At 44.6% G+C, this 24,074-nt stretch overlaps 1 protein-coding gene across 1 annotated transcript in view; it reads left to right on the forward strand.

The window, feature by feature from the left end:
• The window catches only part of LOC126293616 (uncharacterized), a gene marked incomplete in the record, with an annotated part of 370,783 nt that overhangs the window by 94,039 nt on the left and 252,670 nt on the right, over positions 1 to 24,074 (forward strand). Inside the window, 1 exon segment of the mRNA XM_049986896.1 lies at positions 21,394 to 21,700. Within this exon segment, the coding sequence (XP_049842853.1) occupies positions 21,394 to 21,700 (307 nt within the window).

Genomic DNA, 24,074 nt, shown 5'->3' on the forward strand with positions numbered 1-24,074 from the left:
AGAATTAATTAGAAGAGCAGTCTGGGCTCTGTTTTTCATACAGCTTCAAACAATGAGAATCCCCCAACATGGGCCATGTCCACAAGCAGACGATAGTTGGTGCAAGCACAACAGAGGCAAGGTAACTAAGAAACAATACAATCACCCTCATCACATGCCACCTGCCATAATGGATGAAATAAAACCAATATTCCGAGACATAGCAGATATTAGTCTACTAAAGAAATGTCATCATGGCCGGACTCGAATCCAAATGTGTGTGAACCATGTGATATGGAATAGACTACCTAAAACTGTGTGTGTGGGTATAAACACACTTCACTTCAGCGTTTATGATGCTGTTTCATCATTCAATCAGGGCAATATAACAAAGTGCCAAGTTATGCAGAAGTTGGGGCTCTGTGTAGGACTACGAACTGCAACAGCTATGTTTTGTTTGGACAAGGAACGGCTCAGGTCTTCAGATAATGCCATAAAAGTATATTCAAAGATGGCTAGACAGCATAGCAGAGCCATCAAGATGCTGTTGGACGATTCTGATGATACAAGCTATGAAGCAGGCTTGTACTGAAGTAAAAACTTCGAAGCTAATTTCTTGTAACTTTAGTTTTTTGTGCATAAGGCACATTTTCTCAGGGCCTATTTATAGTAGAAAGATGAAATTTTCTGTAGTTGTTCCTTAAGACCTTCTAATATATATCTGAATTAAAAGATATGTAGAATTATTTTGTATTAATGGATGTAAATTTTAAAATACTTGTTAAAATGTATAACTTTTTAACATTTACAGAAAATAAAATATCAAACTATACATAATTTTTTCAAAATTAATAATTCAGCATAAAAGCAGAACATCTCTCTGTGATCTGTGAAAAAATCAAGAGTATCGTCCCAATAACAAATGAGAAAAAGTTCCTAACTTTTAGCTCAATTTAACATTGTAAGCATAGGGAGTTCAGTATACCCTCAAGACAGGCAGTCATCCGACACTACTAGAAGTTCTCTTAACCAGTTAGTATGACAGCGCGTACAACGGCTTTAAAGGGCCTACATGTTGGCTACGGAGGGGGAGATCCAGGAGACGTCTTCAGGGCATAAATATTGCGTACTTCGCGTTGTTATAATGCCGTTGATGGCCACGTACTATCGTGCAATATAATGACGCAGTGCTATTTGGCAAAAAATACTGAGCGTGCCAGACTCCCAGGGAGCAACAAAAATTTGATTTTCAGTTTTCATATAATTGTGCCCAAATTTAAAAATTCAAAATGCTTTCTTCTACTTAAAAAGAGCTACAATGTTTCGCTAAACACCGCAGCAGGACCAGAATTAAAGCTACAAACTGTGTATACTCCTGAGTCACTATGTCACAGCTTGCAAATTACCCAGACTTCACTGATGAACGAAAACATTGTGACCACCTTCTCAGTACCTTGATCGATATCTCTGAAACGAAATACATCACTGATAATGCGGATCAGGGTTCCAACAGTTCGCATGTAGCTTTGTGGAGGTATGTGGCATTAATGTCTACGCACAGGTCATGTTATTCGCCTACATAACGGGCCTCTGATTTACGTATGCTTTCATTGCGCCAGACAGCGACTCAGACGGCTGCAGTAAGATTTAAGTCAGGCGAATTCGGTCACTGAGACATCAGCGTGAGTTCATTATAATGCTCCTCAAACCACTGTAGCACGGTTCTGGCTCCGAGACTCGGACAATTATACTGCTGAAACATGACATCGCCGTCTGGGACGGCATAAAGTATGAAGCGATGCAAGCGCTTTGCAGCTGTCAGCGCGTCTTCGATTACTGTCAAATGTCCCGTGTACGAAGTCTTTCATAGGATAACACCACTCCCACCAATCCCCACCGTCCCTGGAGCACTGCACGTTTCGAGGTGCCGTTCATATCTGTGATGGTCTTTCTGGAGACGACCATAGATCTCGTTCAAAACCTTCAAAAGCAAAGATCGCACAATGTCGCGAATAAATATGCTGCATATAAAATATTTTGGCTTCTGAACTGTTTTAACAATTAAAACAGATCGCTCTTGAATACTCCCATAATGAGAAACTGAGCCACCGACTTAGTGAGGCAAGAATGTGATTCACCAAAAAGCCTAAGTCAGTTAATAGACGGTGAAACCCAGATGACACCGTAATTGACAATGTCGCTGGTTCAACATGCAAACACGTATGAGTGCTCTGCTGCGGAGCTCCATGTTCAACAGTTCACGACGAACGGTGTGCTCCGAAACAATTAGCGCCATCACTATTGATTTTGTACATTAATGATTTACAAACCACAATATCAACTAAATTCATCTATGCTGATGACATCGCACTGGTAGCACAGATCAGTAATTTCGAAGATGTTGAACGAATTCTTACAGAAAATCTGGAGATGTCAACTTTGAGACCTGAAAATTGATCCCAAGCACATCAAAAACTGAAGTATCTTGTTTCCATCTAGCGAATCGTGCTGCGAACTACAAACCAAGAGTTCTGCTCAATGGACAAACGTTGAGGTACAATACTTTCCCAAAATATCTCTGAATCACTCGAGACAGAACCTTGAGCTAGAAAGAGCACATCAGCAAGCTTTCTCATAAACTTGCTGCAAGGAACAACATACTACATACGTTAAGTGGTACCACCTGGAGAACCTCTGCTGACTGTCTGCGTTTAACTGGAATCAGTCCTGTGTACTCTGCTGCCGAGTACTGTGCACCTGTCTGGCTGGAAAATGTACATGTGAAGAAAGTAGACACAAAACTTAACGACACAATGCGCTGCATTACTGGTTCCATCAAATCAACCCCCCGCCACTGGTTACCTGTACTGAGTCACATCCCTCCACCTCACTTAAGGCGGAAACAAGCTCTACTGAGGAAGGCAAAGAAAATGTCATCACCCTCTCTACCATTGCACCAGGAATTGTGTCAAACGCCACAGCAACGAAAGCGATCAAGGAGACCAGCAAGTGTTACTGCGGGACAACTCATCACGGATGGTATTGATCCAAACGAAAGCTAGAAGCGTGAATGCTCAACAAAAACATGGGGAACAAAAGCTCATCACCTTGATCCCACAAAACAGCCGAAAGGTTTTGACCTACCGAGGAACCTCAGGTGCAGCCTCAACAGGTAAGGACTGGACACGGTTGTTGTAGCTACTTCAGGTACAAATGGGGTCGGATCAGTTCACCAATGTGTGAATGTAATCAAGAAGAGCAGACAATTTAACATTTAGTCCAACGCTGTCCACTTCATTCACACCCAGGAAATCCCGACGACTTCTTCATTCTGACACCCAGCTTAATTGGTTGAATAAACACTGACTTTAAGGTTTAATCTTGCCTTGATGTTGTTATGGTCTTCAGTCCTGAAACTGGTTACATGCAGCTCTCCATGCTACTCTATCCTGTGCAAGCTTCTTAATCTCCCAGTACCTACTGCAGCCTACATCCTTCTGAATCTGCTTATTGTATTCGTCTCTTGGTCTCCCTCTACGATTTTTACCCTCAACGCTGCCCTCCAATGCTAAATTGGTGATCCCTCGCTGTCTCAGAACATGTCCTACCAACCGATCCCTTCTTCTAGTAAAGTTGTGCCCCAAGCTCCTCTTCTCCCAAATTCTATTAAATAGGTATTTACCTCATTAGTTATGTGACCTACCCATCTAATCTTCACCATTCTCCTGTAGCACCACATTTCGAATGCTTCTATTCTCCTCTTGCCTAAACTATTTATCGTCCACGTTGCACTTCCATACATGGCTACACTCCATACAAATACTTTCAGAAATGACTTCCTGACATTTAAATCTATACTCGATGTTAACAAATTTTTCTTCAGAAATGTTTTCCTTGCCTTTGCCAGTCTACATTTTATATCCTGTCCACTTCGACCATCATCAGTCATTTTGCTCCCCAAATAGCAAAACTATAAATTGTATAAAATCTTGTGCCTTGAATCAACTGTGCATTGTATAAAATTACCATAAGATTAAATAACAATCCATCCTACTTTCGAGAGCAGGAGAGTTTTCGAAACCCACGTTCTGTGAATTGCGGACGTCCAACCATTTAGCGCCTAATGGTAGTTCCACTGCTCTACTACCTCATTCCGCTAGGGTGATTCTGCCGTACGTGTCTGCTCCGCTTGCATACTTTAATTACCGCGCCAACTGCCCATGACGCCAGCAGGCGGAATCAAATTTCGCGGTGAGCAGTGGTAGTAATGTTTCGGCTCATCAGTGTATGTCCATCCAGTATTCCAGAATGAGGGTATTCAACGACTTGAAACTAGCTTTGCGCGTAATTTGAGATATTTGCGAAACTTCTCCTCGCTAATACCCCACACAAGAAAAGAAATGGTTGATGGCTTACTGTTCTCGCTGTTAACGCTGTAAAACGACAGCGTCAACGCATGACATTTTAATTTATTAAATGGTTGGATGTCCACAACTCTTCACGGAACGTTGGGTTTCGGAGGCTTGCCTGCCCTGTAAAGTACAGTAGAGGGTGATCTGCGGCATCTCTGCTGAAAGAGGGTTGGTGTTAATGCACGCACAAGTGCTTCGGAGCACACCGTTCGTCGTACATTGTTGAACAAGACCTGCAGCAGACCACCCCCACGTGTTCACATGTTGACCCTACGACATGGTCAGTTAAGACTGCAGTGGGCACAGGACTGTAGGGATTAGGCCGTCGATCTATGGAAACTTGTTGCTACACCAGCTCAATAATCGTCTCCACAAACGCCGTCATCGAGATGAACGCCGGCTCGAAACGTGCAGCGCGCCACGAACGCAGGCTGCTGGGAGCAATATTACACTTTGGAAAGTCTCTCCTGCACTGATTTGGGACCTGTGGTTGTAATCGAAGACACGCGGACAGCTGCGAACCACCTGCATCCCTTCCTGCTGATGTCCTCCCCGACGGCGATGTCATCTTCCAGTAGTGTAATGGCCCGTGTTTCGGAGACAGAACCGTGCTACAGTGGTTTTAGGATGATTATCGTGGATCTACGTTTACGTCTCGGCGAGCAAATTCGCCTGATTTAAATCCTGTGGAATCTCTGTAGTTCGCCATCAGCCATCACCGCGTACGCAAATCAGCTGCCCATATTTACTCGAATTACACGACCTGTGCGTAGACATCGAATGCCATATAGCTCCACAAATCTACCAGCAAACTGTCGAATCCCTTATGCACTGTATGAGTGATGCAGTTCGTTCTACAGACGTACAAACAAGCTACTAAGTAACTGGTCATAATGTTGCGGGTCATCAGTGCGTATCGTTAACATCCACTTGCTCTAAGACGATCAGAACATGTTCGAAACGTGCAGCATTCCTTTCAAAGCAGTGTAATGCAAGAAACAAAAAAATCTACTAAAGGAATAGTAATAGACTGATACACATTGTATGAGAGAGATTTCTCTCGCTCTAACTCCTGTCGAGGCTAGGCTCATCTTCAGATAACGCAGCGGATGCATGCTACAAATTTCAATTTCCATATCTAATAACAGATCAGTACTGATGATCTCGCCTACAAAAACCTCCGAATTACATGCAACGTCTATATAATTTGCTTACGTAGCGGTACTCCAGAAAGTGTCACTGTTTCTTTGGCATGAGACACCCTGAACGACAGGCAATACCTAGCTCAGTGTGGCGGATGCAACTGCTCAAGTTTTGTAGGTTTACCTCTGACGTTAAATTACGAAATTTTTTTGGCTAGCCCCAAAGAACAGGTGTACACTGATAGAGTACCTTCAGATATCGTGTGTCTTGCTGCAGAGGTACTTATGCCTAGCGTACGTTGTAAAGAAGGGTATAAATTTTATTTCTTATGCGGTGAGAAAGCAGTTCAGATTCCGTTTTCCAAGCCTTCGTCGCGCGAGAAATTGATACCAGAAAATCAACGTCTGTCCGAAACGAGATACAGAAGAAATTATTCATTCAAAAAGTACCTGGTTGCAGTTTATTCTCGAATGATACCTGCAGGAACATCTACAGTATTCTCAAACCCTCGTGGATTAAATTGTAAATTGCGTCCATAGCGTAAGATAAGTTACTTGTTGGCCGTTTGTCCGAACCGGCAGTTCGTCTGTTGTTCGCTTGCCGGCTGTGGTCTTCCCAGTCGACACTTAAGAAGTCGGCCGTTGTAGCAGAGCGGTTCTAGGCGCGTCAGTCCGGAACCGCCTGCTGCTACGGTCGCAGGTTCGAATCCTGCATCGGGTATGGATGTGTGTGCTGTCCTTAGGTTAGTTAGGTTTGAGTAGTTCTAAGTTCCAGGGTACTGACGACCTCAGATGTCAAGTCCCATAGTGCTCATAGCCGTTTGAGACATTTTTGACCCTTAAGAGGAAGAGCCGCGCAACTCCCCACTCCAGTTCGCTGCTGGCCGCGGTCGATGGGATGGGATGGGATGGAAAGTGGAATGACCGCATAGAACAAATATTAGGAAAAGCACAAATTCATAGCAATCTGTTAAGCAAATGTAACCCACGCACGGAAGAAGTGGCTTACGCAATCCATGTTGGACTTATTGAGTATTGTTCATCAATATAGGTTCCTCACTAGGTACGCCTGACGACGAATTGGGGGGGGGGGGGGGGGGAGGAGGAGAGAGAGGCAGGCGCGCGTTTCGTCATGGGATCGTTGAGTTGGGGCGAGAGCGTTAGAGATGCTCCAGTGGAAACAACTTACTTCTTGTTATACTCTTAAAGGGCTATACGCCTGGTTCAGTGATGCTCCAGCTTTTGTATCCCATAACAAAAGTAGGTTTTGTCGAACTGCGGAAAATACTCTTAAACTGCAACTATCATTTATCACTTAATCAGTTCATGAAAAATTTGTTCCCAGAAAAAGCAAAGTTTTACATCAAAGAGCAGGGAGTAGTTACTTGTTGTTAATTCTGGCAGACGTGGTGCATAAGGCACGAATTCAAAACCGAATTAAGGGGGGTGGGACGTCAGACGGACCGACTTTGAGCAGGAGAGGCACCACAGGACATTTTAATTTCCACTTTCTATACTTTTACAAATAAATTCATAAAACTTCGTTTCCATGACCAGCAAGGATTCAGGATTCACGTTCACAAACTTGACAAAATAATTTTTTTACCTGTGAAATTTAATCATTTTTTCAGTTACTGTTGGCAGAATTCGATGCTATAGTTACATTCTTCTTCATAAGTAGGAGAGACTACTCAATGAAGTTTGCAAAGCATACAAACCATATTTACAGCTGCATGAAACTCTAGAATTTATTTAATTTATGAAATAATGAATAAGCTGTTAAATTTTAAACTTCGTGTTTTGAATAACTCAAATTTTATAGTTGATATAATTAACTTTCATCAGTTTTAATAGACTTGGAAAATTCTAGAGTTACACCTGCAACTATGGTTCGTATGCTGTGCAAAATTCGTCGAAAAATCTCTCCTAGTTGTGAAGAAAAGTGTACCTATAGCAACGAATGCAGCCAATAATAACTGAAAAACTGACGAAATTTCAGATACAAGAAAAAATTGTTATATTTCTGAATTTCCACTGCTATGGGTGTGAATCCCGAATCCTTCTTGGTCATGCTAAAAAAGTTCTATAAATTTGCCAAAGTATACAACATCGAACCCATCGTTCTACCATTCCTAGACCGGCAAGGGAACTTGCTGTTCCAACAGGACAATGCACGTCCGCATGTATCCCGTGCCACCCAACGTGCTCTAGAAGGTGTAAGTCAATTACCCTGGCCAGCAAGATCTCCGGATCTGTCCCCATTGAGCATGTTTGGGACTGGATGAAGCGTCGTCTCACGCGGTCTGCACGTCCAGCACGAACGCTGGTCCAACTGAGGCGCCAGGTGGAAATGGCATGGCAAGCCGTTCCACAGGACTACATCCAGCATCTCTACGATCGTCTCCATGGGAGAATAGCAGCCTGCATTGCTGCGAAAGGTGGATATACACTGTACTAGTGCCGACATTGTGCATGCTCTGTTGCCTGTGCCTGTGGTTCTGTCAGTGTGATCATGTGATGTATCTGACCCCAGGAATGTGTCAATAAAGTTCCCCCTTGCTGGGACAATGAATTCACGGTGTTCTTATTTCAATTTCCAGGAGTGTATTTCGTCAGACGGTGAGGAATCGCAACCCGCAAACAGCTTCTTCAAAGCCAATGCTGCTTGCAGGATACTATGTTCTCGCCCGGTGGAGATGCCTATAGTCTCAACAGCGTCACGATTTTTTTCGGCTGTTTTGTATTAACACAGGGTTTTTGTCGGTGGTTTCGTCTGTGCTGACCTCAGTCGGACAGTCGGAGCGCACTTCGTCTTCGGTGCTTGTCCGACAACGTTTAAATACATTAATCGAGTAAGATGCAACATTAGAAAATTGCAGTGAAATGCAGAATATCTGCAGCGGATAGGCACTTGGTGCAGGGAGTGGCAACTGACCCTTAAGATAGACAAATGTGATGTATTGCGAACAGACAAAAAGGATCTGTTATTGTATGATTACACAATAGCGGAACAAACACTGGTAGCAGTTACTTCTGTAAAATACCTGGGAGTAAGCGTACGGAAGGATTTGAAGTGGAATGATTATATAAAATTGTTGGTAAGGCGGGTGCCAGGTTGGGATTCATTGGGAAGAGCCCTTAGAAAATGATCAACAAAGGTGGCGGCTTACGAAACACTCGTTCGACATATACTTGAGTATTGCTCATCAGTGTGGGATCCGTACCAGGTCGGGTTGCCAGAGGAGATAGAGAAGATCCAAAGAAGAGCGGCGCGTTTCGTCACAGGGTTATTTGGTAAACGTGATAGCGTTGTTTAGCAAACTCAAGTGGCATACTCTGCAAGAGGAGCGCTCTGCATCGCGGTGTAGGATGCGTTTCTGGATGAGGTATCGAATATATTGCTTCCCCCTACTTTTACCTCTCGAGGAGATCACGAATGTAAAATTAGAGCGCGCACGGAGGCTTTCCGGCAGTCGTTCTTCCCGCGAACCATACACGAGTGGAACGGGAAAAGGGAGGTAATGATAGTGGCACGTAAGGTGCCCTCCTCCACACACCGTTGGGTGGCTTGCGGAGTATAAATTTAGATCTAGAATCGAAAGTAATGACGGTGCAGCATCCGCGTGTATTACATTCAGTTCTGTTTTCATTTGTGAGGCAGTCCAACCCTTCAAATGAAAATGCTTAGTAACAGCACGAAACTGTTTTCTCCAGTTCAAATCGCAGTCGACGCACTGACCATTTCAGACGGCAGTCAGCGATGAACTGTGCGCCGTACATTGTTGAAATCCTTCATACGATAATTGCAATAATCATGGTCACCGACGATGATCGCGCAACAAAAATGTTCCATTGTCTCATGGAAATTTACCAGACTTGACAACGCTCGTAATTTTTCTTTCGCAGACATCTCGCGGAACGACCACCACGAGAAAATTCGGGAATTTAGAGCCAATACCTGCTCTTACCGACCATCATTCTTCCCACGCGACATTCACGAATGAAACGGGGGCTTAGGGGTTGGGAGGGCGGGGGAAAAGACTATCATATAGTGTTCCTGGAGTGTTCCAGAGAATAATTTCACGACTGAGGATACAGTTTCAAACAGAGATGGGATTCATGCTCTGTCGGTTGTATGTGGATTTCTCTTTGCCGGCTACACACGCAGACCGGCGCAGACGATAGAGGGGAGCTCGTATTTCGCGCTGTCGGCCAGGTCGCAGTGAGCGGCTGCTAGCAGGGGAGAGGTTGCCAAAATCCCGGCATTATTCTGCGGTCGCGCGGCGGAAGCAGCAGCGTAGAGCCGCCGAGCTCTGGGTGGGCGCGTGCTGCAGACTGCGCTGTATCTCGCGCCATCGACAGCGCTTATAAATCCCGCCGAGGATTTTACGCCGCGATAAACGGTCCTCGCCTAGACGCTCGCTGGCTGCCTGCTACGTTATGGATGTCTGCTTTTTTAAAGCACTGCCGCCTCTCGGCGTGGCGTGCTTTACGGCGCCGGCGACAACGGGGCAATTACCGCGCACGGTCGTAAGTCAGAAGAGGCCTCCGTGTGTCCGCCAACAGCCCGCACCCACACGCGCCCTGCTGGTGGGTACAACAGGCAGTAGGGTCTAAATGCTGAGACTTCCTGCTCAAATAGATTGCTCGTCTGATGTCAGCGTGCAAATCAACCACCGGGTACCTTGCGACAAAGCCCGTGACATCAACGATCCCCCGTTTTACATCTATACTCCCAAACAACTGGGTATGCACTGTCTTATTATTGGGCTCACTTCCGGCCCATTCACGTGTGGGGGTGCAGGAAGAATGATAGTTTAAAGGTCTCTGTGCGTGCTTTGATAAATCTAATCTTGTTTTCCCGATCCCTACGGCAGTGATACGTCTATGGGATTATAGTATTTGTCTAGATTCATTTGAAGCCGGTTCTTGAAACTCCTCTCGGAATATAGCTCTGAGCACTATGCGACTTAACTTCTGAGGTCATCAGTCCCCTAGAACTTAAAACTACTCAACCCTAACTAACCTAAGCACATCACACACATCCATGCCCGAGGCAGGCTTCGAACCTGCGACCGTGGCGGTCGCGCAGTTCGAATGAAGCGTCTAGAACCGCTCGGCCACACCGGCTGGCCTCTTGGAATAGTTTCCATCCATCTTGAAGAGTGTACCAGTTCAGTTTCATCATGTCTGACTCTCCCATGGGCCAGACGTACCTGTGACCGTTCGCGCTGACCACCTCTGTAAACGTTCAACATTCCCCATAAGTCCTATTTCGTACTGGTCCCACAAACTTCAGCAGTATTCCAGAACCGATCGCGCAAGTAATATGTAACCAGTCTCGTGGGTAGACTGACAGCATCTCCCTAGTATTCTACTTACAAACCGAAATCTGCCACCTGCTTTACCCATTTCGAACCTATGTGAACATTGCATTTTATATACCTGCAAAATGTTAATTCCTGGTATTTGAGTTTGATTCTAGCTGTGACTCACTCTGTACCTGCCTCGAGATGGTTGGGTGATTGTATTGTCCTCATCTCAACGTCATTCATGAAAGTGGCTAGATTGGACTGAGCAAAGATTGGGAATTTGTATGGGCACGGATAACCGGGCAGTTGAACGCCCCATAAACGAAACATCATTATCATCATATAGTCCTAGTATACTAAATCTGTTTTCTGAAGTACAATTTTACTTTTCTAAACGTTTAAAGGAAGTAGACGATTTTTGCACCACTTTAAAATCTTATAAAAAATCTGACTTAATATTTTATGCTGCTTGTTTCAGGCAGTACTTCTCTCTAGGTAAATGCATCATCTGCAAAATCTCACAGGTTGGTAGTGTCTAAGGTCGTTCATATTCAACATGAACAGGAAGGAACCCGGTCAGCTTCCCAGAGATAAACGAAGTTATTTCTACGACTGTCCAACGATAACATGGTGTCTACTCGGTACGGAGAAACCTTTAGTCCACAACGTTTCATCTGATACTCCATACTTTCGTACTTTTTATGCACAACGTAGACTCCCAAATTTGAGTACGCTGAATAAAGAAAGCGTACACGGAAGCGCAGAGACGGGGATGCATGCGAACAGGCACTATTACCGCATTCCATTTGAAACACCCCCTTAGACAAATTAATGAATTACTGTGCTGGTAAACCTCTTATTTGATCTTCAAACAGCTCAGCTGAGCTGAGCTGAGCAGAGCAGAACTGAAAGTACTAAGACATTTCTCTCTTTGCTTACTCTGATCAACAATAAACTTACACACAACATTTTTAGCGCATAATCCCTGCAAAAGAATGGTCCTGACTCACAAAAATCTTAGTTACTCGAACTACTGCAATACAGCGAGCGCCAATACTGTCTGCTAAATAAAGGATTCTAACTACTGATGGGCATAGTTAGGCTAGCTGCAGTATTTTTACTGCAGAGCTGGTGGCCATATTGCGCGCTCTTGAGCATATGCGTTAGTGCTCAGGTACGTCCATCATCTGCAGTGACTCCGTGAGCAGCCTCCAGGCTATCGACCGCTGCTATACCTCTTCTCCTCTGGTATCCTTTATTCAGGAGTCTGTTTTTGCCATTACCCGCTCGGGTCGTTCGGTGGTCTTTGGACGCCAGGTCACGTTGGCATCCCGGGGAATGAACGTGTCAACAGGCTGGCCAAAGGGGCGGTCGACGCCCCCACTTTGGCGATCGGCCTCCCGGCTCGTGATTTGCAGCTGGCGTTGCGCCGTAAGGTGCTTCAGATGTGGCGTGACGAGTGGCGTAGCCTGACTTCTCCGAATAAACTGCGGGCTGTTAAGGAGACGACCGATGTGTGGCGGTCCTCCCTGCGGGCTTCTCGCAGGGACTCTGTCATCCTGTGTCGGCTCCGCATCGGCCATACCTACCTGACGCACGGACATCTTTTGCGTCAGGAGGATCCCCCCCTGTGTCGGTGTGGGTCCCGGTTGACGGTCGCCCATATTTTGTTGGAGTGTCACCGCCTGCGCACCCTCCGGCAGACTTTTAATCTCCCGGGCACGTTGCCTTTGGTTTTATGCGACGATGCCTCCATGGCTGACGACGTTTTACATTTTATCCGTGGTAGTCCTTTTTATGGTTCCATTTAGGGAGGACCTGTCCCTTTCCCTTTCTGTGTATCTTGTCCTCGAGTGTCTCATTGGTTGCAGATTTTAATGTGTGTGTTCGGATGGTTGACTCTTTCCCAATTTTTGTTCCCATGATCAGTCAACCAGTCTCCGACCCTCTTATTTTGTTCCGTTTCTTTCTGTCCAGTGTTTGTCTGTACTCTTCTTGTCTCTAGTGTTCGCTGCCACATTGGTGTTCTTTCAGTGACTGGGGGGAGGGGCGTCTCCTCCCCCCTTGGGGTTTTACTTGTTCCGTAAATTTTGTTTCGCCTGTTTTTGGAATGGGGGACTGATGACCTTAGCTGTTTAGTCCCCCTTAAACATCCCAACAACAACCACAACAACTAACTACTGATGGGCATAGTTACCAAATGAAAGATTTGATACAGAACAATCAGTGTATTTACCTTAATAGTGTTCAAAAGGCGTAATACATATATATCTCATGTAATGTCTTTCGGTCTCACAAATTTCGTTTTTCTGACTGACACCCGTCCAGATCGTCCGCTCTCAAAACTCTTCCATCTCTCTCCCCACATTCACCACTGCTGGCGGCTCACCTCCAACTGTGCAACGCTATGCGTTGTTCACATCCAACTGCCCAACACTACAATAGCGAATATTCCAACTATGCAAACCAGCCACAGACTGCACACAAGTCAGTGATTTTCATACAGAGCGCTATGTGGTGGTACAACATAAAAACCTAAACAGCCTACCTGCACATTCTAGGATCACAGTTTGTTCGTGATTCAAGGTGATTTTGAAAAGGTCTCATTTGCTAGAGAGAGAGAGAGAGAGAGAGAGAGAGAGAGAGAGAGAGTATTCTTGCCTATGGCCCCTCCGGAGTTTTATGTGGTTGAATGTACATAAACTGTATATTGTTAATGTCCACATTGAGTGCGTTGCTACTCATGGACTAGCATTTGTAGGGTGCCCATTCGAATTCCCGTCTGCCCATCCAAATTTAGGTTTTCCTTGAGTTGGCTAAATCGTTCCAGATACATTCCAGGATGGTTCCTATGCAAAGGACACAGGCAATTTCCTTCCACGTCCTTTCGTAATCCGACCTTGGGCTCCGTCCTTGATGACTTGCACTGTCGAGGGGGCATTCTACAGTTATCCTTCCTTCCTCCCTCCCTCCCTCCCTCCCACCCGTCATTCCACCCCCCACCTCCTTTCCGCAATCACAATTTTGCCTGGTGGTTTTGCGGGCACCTGACGTGGTAAGGAAAATATAACAGATGAATGGGGAATAGTTACTGACTAAACGGTCCACAAGTAGGAAAATCTACTAATGTGAGTTGGTCCAAAGGACGGATGTCGCGGTCGATTGGCACGAACATTGGAGAAACAACGAAGCTAGTTATCTGAACACGTGCTGCTCCGGTTAGCATATGACGTCCCATCACAGAACATACACGTCGGCACTTACCAATTCGGCAAAGCAGGATACGCCTTTCCACATATGAGCGCTTACGTCTGCGTTCAACAGTGAAATTCCCATTTCACTCTTAACGTTGCCATCCATGGTTTCATTTACACCTAAGGTTGACTTTCCTGTACGTTGAATCAGTTGTTCCGACGATCATTTTCACACTGCTTCACATTTTTCCTCCACCAGTTTCGCCTTAGCTGCCTTATACTTCTTATTCACGTCATTCCTAAGTGATTTATGTTACCGTCTTTCTATCATTGCGTGAACATGTCTGCATTTCTTCTGTTGCCCAAGGTTTCTTTGCAGTTACCTTCCTTGTACATGTTTGATTGCCCAATATTTGTCATTGTCCTTTCTAGAGGTGTCCACTTCTCTTCTACTGAACGGCGAACTGGATTTTTCCTTATCAAAGTATTCACATTCTTAGCAAAATTCAAACACCTCTTGCAGGTTGACAAATCCTGACACCGTGTCTTGATTCTCCTTCACTTTTGCTTCCATTCTCGTAACTTATTACACTGTCCTGTTTCCGTACGGGGGAGGGGTTGTCCAAAAACGTGATACAAAGTAAGAAATCGTCGTGGAAAACATAGTCCATTAACCCTGTTATATTGAATATAGTTATAAATGACATTTAATGTAAGACATGCTCGAAATGTTTACCACCCCGGCAGCAGTGGTACACAGCCGTTTCCGAAACTGTCACAACGCGATGGAGTGTTTCTGATTAAAGTGGACCCATCTCACTTCCCATCGCCGATTTCAGATTCTCCAGTGACGTAAGAAGATCCGTGTAGATTCTGTTCTTGATGTAACCCCGTAAGTATTAGTCCCATGGATAGAGGCCTGGACTGTATAGGGGCAACTGTATCCCGTGCTCCGTGAATTTCTTTACATCCAGTGCAATCAAACGCTCACCAAACTTCGTTTTTAGCCACATGGAGAAGTCAGTTTCGTGGGCACGAGTCCATCCTGCATGAACCAGTACCGGTGAGTCATGTTGGGGCGGGCCGCTTCTGGGCCTAAGTGCCACTCTAGCAACTCCAGATACTGTGATCATGTGCAGGACATTTGGTCATTATCGAACCAATGATCCGCTTCGACGATACACCACACCACACCGTGACTCTTTGCGGATGCAGTAGCGAAACGACACTCAGAGGCTTTTTAGTAATTTCGTCTGTTCGCGTAACGTCTCAATCTAAAATGGGCCTCGTCACTGAACCAGATCTTGAATTCAGCAATGGCACAATTACAGAGTTCCTCGATCGTGCGGTTTGGGTAATCTCGCAGTCACAGTGTTAACCACCTTGAGTCGCTGGCATCTCTGGTTCTTCCAGAGACGCAACCCCACCGCTTTTGAGAGCCTTTGTAGTGAAGTTACGGACATCCTTAATTGCTGGGACGTCCGCCTAGTAGATGTGGACGGCTCGTCCTCAAAGCGCGGACACGCTCCCCGTGCCATCGGTAACGACTGTGGATTTTCGTCCCGGCGCCTCACTTCTTGCATCCCACACACTGCCGGTAGATTCGAATCTGGCCACGCCCCGTAAACAACAAGAATTGGTGTGGGATGAGGACCAAAACATGATGGCTTCAAAATCGGTGCGACATTCTAGTGCTGTAACTTCTAGTTCGCGATAACCACATCATTGGACGCTGTTTTCTTTCCTAACAATAACATGCCCGTCGAATGGTAACACTACTGCGATTATTCTCTAAGTTTTTTGCAATAAATAATTTTTCCAAGGGCAGTGATTCCATATTGCTTAATTTCCGTTAATGGAGCATTCACCTCAAATGCCAATATATGCCAATATATGCCATATTACAATATGGACGAATTACACAGGGTGCTACAAAAAGGTACGGCCAAACTTTCAGGAAACATACCTTACACACAAAGAAAGAAAATGTATTATGTGGACATGTGTCCGGAAACGATTACTTTCCAGGTTAGAGCTCATTCTATTACTTCTCTTCGAATCACATCAATCATTAAATGGAAACATACAGCAACAGAACATACCAGCGTGACGTCAAACACTTTGTTACAGGAAATGTTCAAAATGTCCTCCGTTAGCGAGGATACATGCGTCCACCCTCCGTCGCATGGAATCTGATGTGCTGATGCAGCCCTGGAGACTGGCGTATTGTATCACAGCCGTCCACAATACGAGCACGAAGAGTCTCTACATTTGGTACCGGAGCTGCGTGGACAAGAGCTTTCAAATGCCCCTTTATATGAAAGTCAAGAGGGTTGAGGTCAGGAGAGCGTGGAGGCCAAGGAATTGGTCCGCCTTTACCAATCCATCGGTCACCGAATCTGTTGTTGAGAAGCGTACGAACACTTAGACTGAAATGTGTAGAAGCTTCATCGTGCATGGACCACATGTTGTGTCGTACTTGTAAAGGCACATGTCCTAGCAGCACAGGTAGAGTATCCCGTATGAAATCATGATAACGTGCTCCATTGAGCGTAGGTGGAAGAACATGGGGCCCAATCAAGACATCGCCAACAATGCCTGCCCAAACGTTCACAGAAAATTGTGTTGATGACGTGATTGCACAATTGCGAGCGGATTCTAGTCATCCCACACATATTAATATTTAAAATTTACAATTTGATCACTTTGGAATGAACCCTCATCCGTAAAGAGAACATTTGCACTGAAATGAGGATTGACACATTGTTGGACGAACCATTCGCAGAAGTGTACCCGTGGAGGCGAATCAGCTGCTGATAGTGCCTGCACACGCTGTACATGGTACGGAAACAACTGGTTCTCCCGTAGCACTCTCCATACAGGGACGTGGTCAACGTTATCTTGTACAGCAGCAACTTATCTGACGCTGACATTAGGGTTATCGTCAACTGTACGAAGAATTGCATCGTCCATTGCAGGTGTCCTCGTCGTTCTAGGTCTTCCCCAGTCGCGAGTCATAGGCTGGAATGTTCCGTGCTCCCTAAAACGCCGATCAATTGCTTCGAACTTCTTCCTGTTGGGACACCTTCGTTCTGGAAATCTGTCTCGATACAAACGTACCTCGCCACGGCTATTTCCCCGTGCTAATCCATACATGAAATGGGCATCTGCCAATTCCGCATTTGTAAACATTGCACTGACTGCAAAACCACGTTCGTGGTGAACACTAACCTTTTGATGCTACGTACTGATGTGATTGAAGCTAGTACTGTAGAGTAATGAGTCGCATGTCAACACAAGCACCGAAGTCAACATTACCTTCCTCCAATTGGGCCAACTGGCGGTGAATCGAGGAAGTGCAGTACATAGTGGCGAAATTAAAGTGAGCTCTAACATGGAAATTAAGCGTTTCCGGACAAAAGTCCACATAACATATTTTCTTTACTTGTGTGTGAGGAATGTTTTCTGAAAGTTTGGCCGCACCTTTTTGTAACACCCTGTACATGTGAAATCAGGAACTAATATACAGTACAATTCTTAGGACCACCCTCTAAATGGATGATATATAAAGGGGAATAGGGGTACATCTGTACATGAGACTGTCTCGTGCTGCTACAGGTTCTTGCGAGTCTCACGAGAAAGACAGACCTTACCGCCGTCTATGCCACAGCACGAGACACTCCATGTCTTTGTAGTGCCAGCAACCTTTTCCGACGTGAAGCGAGTAACTTTAGGCGTTCGCTGTGTTGTTAAGTGGTTTGGAATTTAACTAATTTGTAAATGAAAATGATAATCTTATTTTATTACAGTCAGTAATTACTAAATTTGGTCAAGTTGCTAAAGAACTCGAAGTTAACGTTGTGTTAAAGTGTTATCTGTACATTGTGACTAAATCACAGTTCAGACCACAGATTCTATACAACTATTGATTATGATGGGAGCAGTTATCTTCAGCAAAATGACCATTAAAAAACCGAATATCAGCCACGCACAACACTGACGTATGTTACCTGAAACAGTATTCTTCGCAACTTGTGCGTAATTAATTTCGGCTCCATACATCAGCAAGAAAAGTTTATATGGATCGTGCTATGAGCACTGTTTTTTAAAGAACCAATCCGATTCGAATTATTTTCATTAAAATGAGTTCGGGACCACCGATGCACATTTATTCTTACACATTTTTATTGCCTTCGGCATTTATGTCTGCAGAGGTGCGTAATTTGAATTTGCCGCTGAGATAATTAAGATGGTGGAAGACAATTCATAGACTTTCTATTGTTAGAGCAAATTTCCTTTTGACAGGATAAGTATTTGAAATGATTATTAAACTTTGCTTTCATATTGTGCACTATTTAGGCTAATTTTCATCAAGCAAACCTTTCTTACTTTCGTAAGAAACACGGATAAAGACGCGATACAGATCGCTATCATCAATGGCTCCGCTCCTTGCTGCGGAAAGAAATAATTAACACAGATAATGCTTATTGAGAGGAATTAGTTACAAATAATTATTCACTCATATTTATTATTATAATGAACTCTCTTCTCAAGTAGTAATTACAATTTCGTAACAGACCGCAGTTTGATATTCGTCTTGCGTCTGCAACCTACAAAAGCCAACCAAGAAAAGGTAAAAACAAACAAAGACAGACGCAGATCATAAAAGTAATTTAAAATTACCAACTTCTTAGTATGACACACATCTATATGTCCAATTAAATAATAAAATACTATAAATAATTAGTATTTGTCGTTTTATTTCACTGTTTTTTCATATGTCGGATAGATTATGTTTATAACCGTTGGAGGCATAATTTCCTCTCGTTGCATTGTAGCTAAAATTTACCTCGTGGATGTTACAAACTATTTCAAAACACGAGTTTAGTCATTCTTGAGTGGACGGTTCAATGCACGTAGTCTCTCGATAGTACGCGATACTGTTAAGACCTTCAGTAGGTACCGTTCCAATTGCACACTGATCTCGCGTGGGGCCCCTGCACGGAGGCGAGCGTTCGCGAAGTGTGGCGGACGAGGCTAGTCGGGGACCAACGAGAAATACGGGGCCGCAACGAACTTACGACGTCACGCTACTTGCCTGTCTGCCACACTTCCGCGAACGCTCGGCTCCTTGCGGGACCCAGGGGAATAAATCTTTAAAATCTAAACGCACCAAGTAAAGGTCTTAATTTTGTCGTGTGCTGTCGAGAACAATCTTGCATTTAAACACGTGGTCAAGAATTTTTGGACTCGTCTAAAACAGTTACGAGCGCCAGCAGTCGGGTGCGGTGGGAAGCGAGTAATACCTGCGGTGTCAATTGCTGTGACGTACGCGCCACAGCTTACCTTGCGAAGCTGATATCTGTACAGGTATCATTTGTGATTTTGCAGCTCTCGAAGAATGAAGTTACAATGAAATCTAGACGTTTCGCTGCTTACAGGCGTTAATAAATATCAACGGGTATTTCATTATAATTTCGTTCTTAGAGAGCTGCAAGATCATCAATGGTATCTCTACAGATAACAGCTTCATATGGATAAGGCTTACTGGCCAGTGATCGTCTTCTGTGCGGATGCAATCAAATTGCCCGAGCTCTTACAGGAATCGGTAGATTGACTGCTGCGAGTAATGAGTGTAATGGGCAGGGGACTAAAAATGGAGTGTGCGGGCAGAAAGTTGGAGAGTGTGGTTCTCACGGGGAACGTGCCAAATATAAGTCGCTGCAATCGCACTATCGTCTGTGTCCTCGGTGGGTGACAAGGAGACGGCACGAGCGTGGGGTCGGGGATTTGTCCGAAATTTTGTGTGGTGCAGGAGGACCCCTAACACCTCACGTGGTTAAAGTATTAGGACGCACTACCCAGAAAATCCCGGGAAAAATCTATCCAAAGTTTTTTAGGTGCCGTATGAGTATAAAACGTTAGGCATTGCCGAGGCGCCGTCTGTCCTAGATGTTTAGGACTCGGACTCTTATGCCAGAGGTCTCGGGTGCGATTCCTCCTCGGACACTTTTTTCCTTCTGATTCATTTTCTTTTGTTATTCCACCAATTACTCAGTTTCCAAAAGCTACATTATCTTTAACAAATTAGTTGCATTATTGGATAAACATTTTCTTTTTGTCCAACACAATTCATGGCAGTGAGTTTTCCATTTTTCATTGTAAAGTATATGAGGAGAAACATTGAGTTTTGAATCAGAATAACAAAGTCGATTAAGAAACATTCAATTTTTATACATATAATTATAAACAAGAACCGCAGTGTCAATTATCGTAAAACAAACAAAGCAATAATTTTTGCGACATCTTACAAAACATATGAAAGCGCACTTTTTACAATCACAGGGCGTTTGCAATAAATTTTTACAGAAACATGTCTCATTGACATTTACGAAAATGTTTTGAGTTTCTGATAATTTTGATTCAGACCTGGAATATTGAATCATGTCTCGGAATTTTGGTGACGATAATTGATGCTGAATTATATATTGAATTTTTATACAATCTTCCCCGGAATTTCACAATTCTCCTGTAACAATGCGCTGCAATTTTGCAAGCATCAGAGGAAAAAAATGTGCTGGAGGAGGAATCGAACCAGAGATCTCTAGCATAAGGGTCCGATCGCTAACCATGTAGCCCAAACGGCGGCTGGGCAATGGATTAATATTTTATACTCATATGGTACCTAAGAAACTTTTGATCGATTTTTCTAGAGATTTTCCGAGTAGTGCGTCCTAATATTTTAACAACGTGAGGTGTTGGGGGGTCCTCTTTAACCACACAAAATTGCGAACAAATCCCCGTCCCCACGGTCATGCCGTCTCCTTGTCAGTCGGATAGAGCGTCTGCCATGTAAGCAGCAGGTACCAGGTCAGAGTCCCAGTCAGGGCACACATTTTTCAACTGTTCCTGGTTACATTTCCCGACGCCTGTAAGCAGCGAAAGGTCGAGATTTTATTATAACTTCATGCCTCTTGCCCGTGGGGCCCGAGCCGCGTAGTGTGACGTCAGAAGCCCGTTGCGGGCCCTGCATTTCTCGCGAGCTTCAGGCATCAGTCTGTTGACGTCACGCGGAGACTCCCCGTAGGTGCCTAGTGCATTGGCCCTGCCTTCTCTGCGGTAGTGTTGCAGTCAGCCTGGTGACTCTGAAGGCGAAAGGTCTACATTTAAACTTCATGCCTATCTTTCACGTAGCCTCGAGCCGACTAGTGCGACGTCACAACGCCGTTGCGGGTCCCGTATTTCTCGCGGGCCCCCAGGCAGCAGTCTGATGATGCCACGCGGAGACTTCAGACAGCTGCCTAGCGCACTGGCCCTGCCCTCTCGAGGTGACGCTATCTGCGTGTGCCGGCAGGTGTCCGACGTGGACAACGGGTCGGACATCGTGCAGCGCATCACCGCCATGCTGGACACGGCGTCGGCCGAGCAGCCGTCGCCGTCGCCGCCGCCCGCGCTCGCGGGTTCGACGCCCGGCGGCTCGTCGGGCTCGGCGTCGCCCACGCCGCCCCCGGCTTTGGCTGGCGCGCCGCTGCACCACGCACACCCACAGCACCAGGCGCTGCACCACCACCATCACCACCACCCGCTGTCGCCGCTGCGGTCGCTCTCCGTCGCGCCTCCGGGCGTGCTGCCGCCGCAGGCGCACCGCTCCCTTTCCGAAGGTCAGTCGCTGCACACCCCCTCTACATACATATCATGCCTAGTCCGTTCATCTGTCGTCACTTCAAGGAACTGCGAATTGTAATGCAGAGGAAACTAGACACCAGTATTAATTTAGTAGCACATATTCACGCGTTTCCAAGTTGGCCATCATCAGGCGGTGCTTTTCACCAACGTTACTTGCGGGGCGCGATCAGTACGTCGACGACTTCCTAGTGCTTTTGTGAGGTGGGATTCACCCGTAACAAACTTCATAACGGAGATGACAGGCAGAATAAATCTCCTCGGTTGAGTTGGCGTTGGTACCGCAAATATTGTCGCTTATAAATTAGTGTTGCAGATTCTGCATAAGTTGTAAATTATTACTTATATTACACTGTTATACACAAGCGAGATTAGAGACAATTAGAGTAGGTGACGTGAGAGATTCACCAACCTCAACAATCAAATTGAATCAGCGCCGAGTGCTCTTACACACAAACCTTCAGATGTCAGACAGTGATCGGTTCCAAACGTTTCATATCGATAGTGTCGACGAAAGCACCGACATGGTGCTGTGTGCTGCCGTCCAGGAGAGAGTGCGTAAACGATAACTACCACATGACATACGGCGCACACGTAAAGTAAAATTCTGAACATCAGCTGTCTAGTTCACTTCGGGAGGTCGGTAGACGGTTATTTCTACGAAGGGTGCTGCATTCGACCCCAGGTACCGGTACAGCTATTTTTGTGCTGTACTACGTGTGACATTATTATGTGGCAGAACATGTTCCTGAAATGTAAAATGACTGCTCGTAGTTGATAGCAATGTACGGTTGGCAGTCTGCTTCAGCTTACTTTATTTGGTATGTTTCTTAGCTTCACAGAATAAACACACAAAATCTGAACAGAACAATAAACAGTTGCGTCACACGTGCGAAAGTATTAATAATAATAATAATAATAATAATAATAATAATAATAATAATAATAATAATAATAATAATAATAATAAGTTTTTGCGTAGGGTCCGCCTTCAGTGGGCTTCTATTTCACGGCTGTTAAAGATGGTGTTCTTTGTGTTTGTATACATGGAACTATTACTTTTTAAATCGTAATTACAAATCTTTGAAAAACACACAATTATAAACTCATAACTTTTTAACAGTGTGGTTTTTATGGTGTATTCTGTTTCTGTAGTGTCTGTTTTGTTCCACAGTTTATCTGCAACCACTTACACTCTAAAGTAGATATTTTGTTTTTCCCAAAATTAAGATTTGAAAACTATTTCTATGCCTGGAAGTGTGTGTGTTTCAAATATCTGTAATTACGATTCAAAAAACTGATAGTTACATGTATACAAAGAGTAAAAAACATTCTTTATCTTTAACAGCCATAAAACAAAAGCCCACTGAAGATGCTGCAACTGCAGTGAAACATTTTAGTTAAAAACAAAACTGTGCGGACCCTATCCAAAAACACATGTATTGCTATTAAAGCAAACACGGAAAAATCAACCCCATGATCATTTCGACGCCGTGTAAGGCATTTCCGAGCAAGCTCTACAACAAATTCCGGAACACCACAGCAAAGTTACATCAAACTATCTTTCACATAATGTAATACGTAACTATCTACAAATGTAAACAGTATGTCACCTGCAGCTCCTCATGGTGGGCGAAGTATGTTCGACAGCCTTTAAACTCTTGCTTTCTCTTTCCCACGCAGACACCCCTCACGCCACGTACGTGATGGGTGACCGTTTCAGTTCGGAAACTATTACAGGTTCCTACAAGCATTCGATTTGCTTGTCTGTGTAAAAGATTGTATAAGTGCTCAGATGATGTACTACATCCACGGCCTGTATGATGGAACATCGTAGAAAGATGAGCAGCAGAAAGCCATAATTTTCACATGGGTTCGGTCATTTACACTTTTTAAAGCTTAATCACCTGTTCGTCTTCATAGTCAGCAACTAGGCAACTGCCCTGTGTTTCGATGCCCCATAGCGATGGTATAAATGTATCCCATTCGTGACCTTAATGGTTTTTCTGGTGTGCTAGTGAGCCATGATAAAATATTAACATAAACATTTGATAGCTGTTTCAAACTAATTGGATTAGCAAACACCTTGTAGCAACAGGCGGCTTATGTATGAAAAGTGCTCGTTACAGACGTACGTCAGACCTCTGTATGAAACATCAATAGGCAAAAATTCCAGGATGTGAGGTTTTTACTGGTTTACAGACATTCATCATGGTATTGGTCCTAACAACTGGAGGTTTAAAACCATGTTTCAGTATTGTGGGAGAGGTATATATATCCAGAAGAACTGGTGCTCCAGACAATCGGCGTACTGAAAAACACCAGTCTCGTGATGTTTCCAGAGCACAGCAA

The sequence above is a fragment of the Schistocerca gregaria genome, chromosome 10, assembly GCF_023897955.1.
Source record: "Schistocerca gregaria isolate iqSchGreg1 chromosome 10, iqSchGreg1.2, whole genome shotgun sequence".
Classification (NCBI taxonomy): Eukaryota; Metazoa; Arthropoda; class Insecta; order Orthoptera; family Acrididae; genus Schistocerca; species Schistocerca gregaria.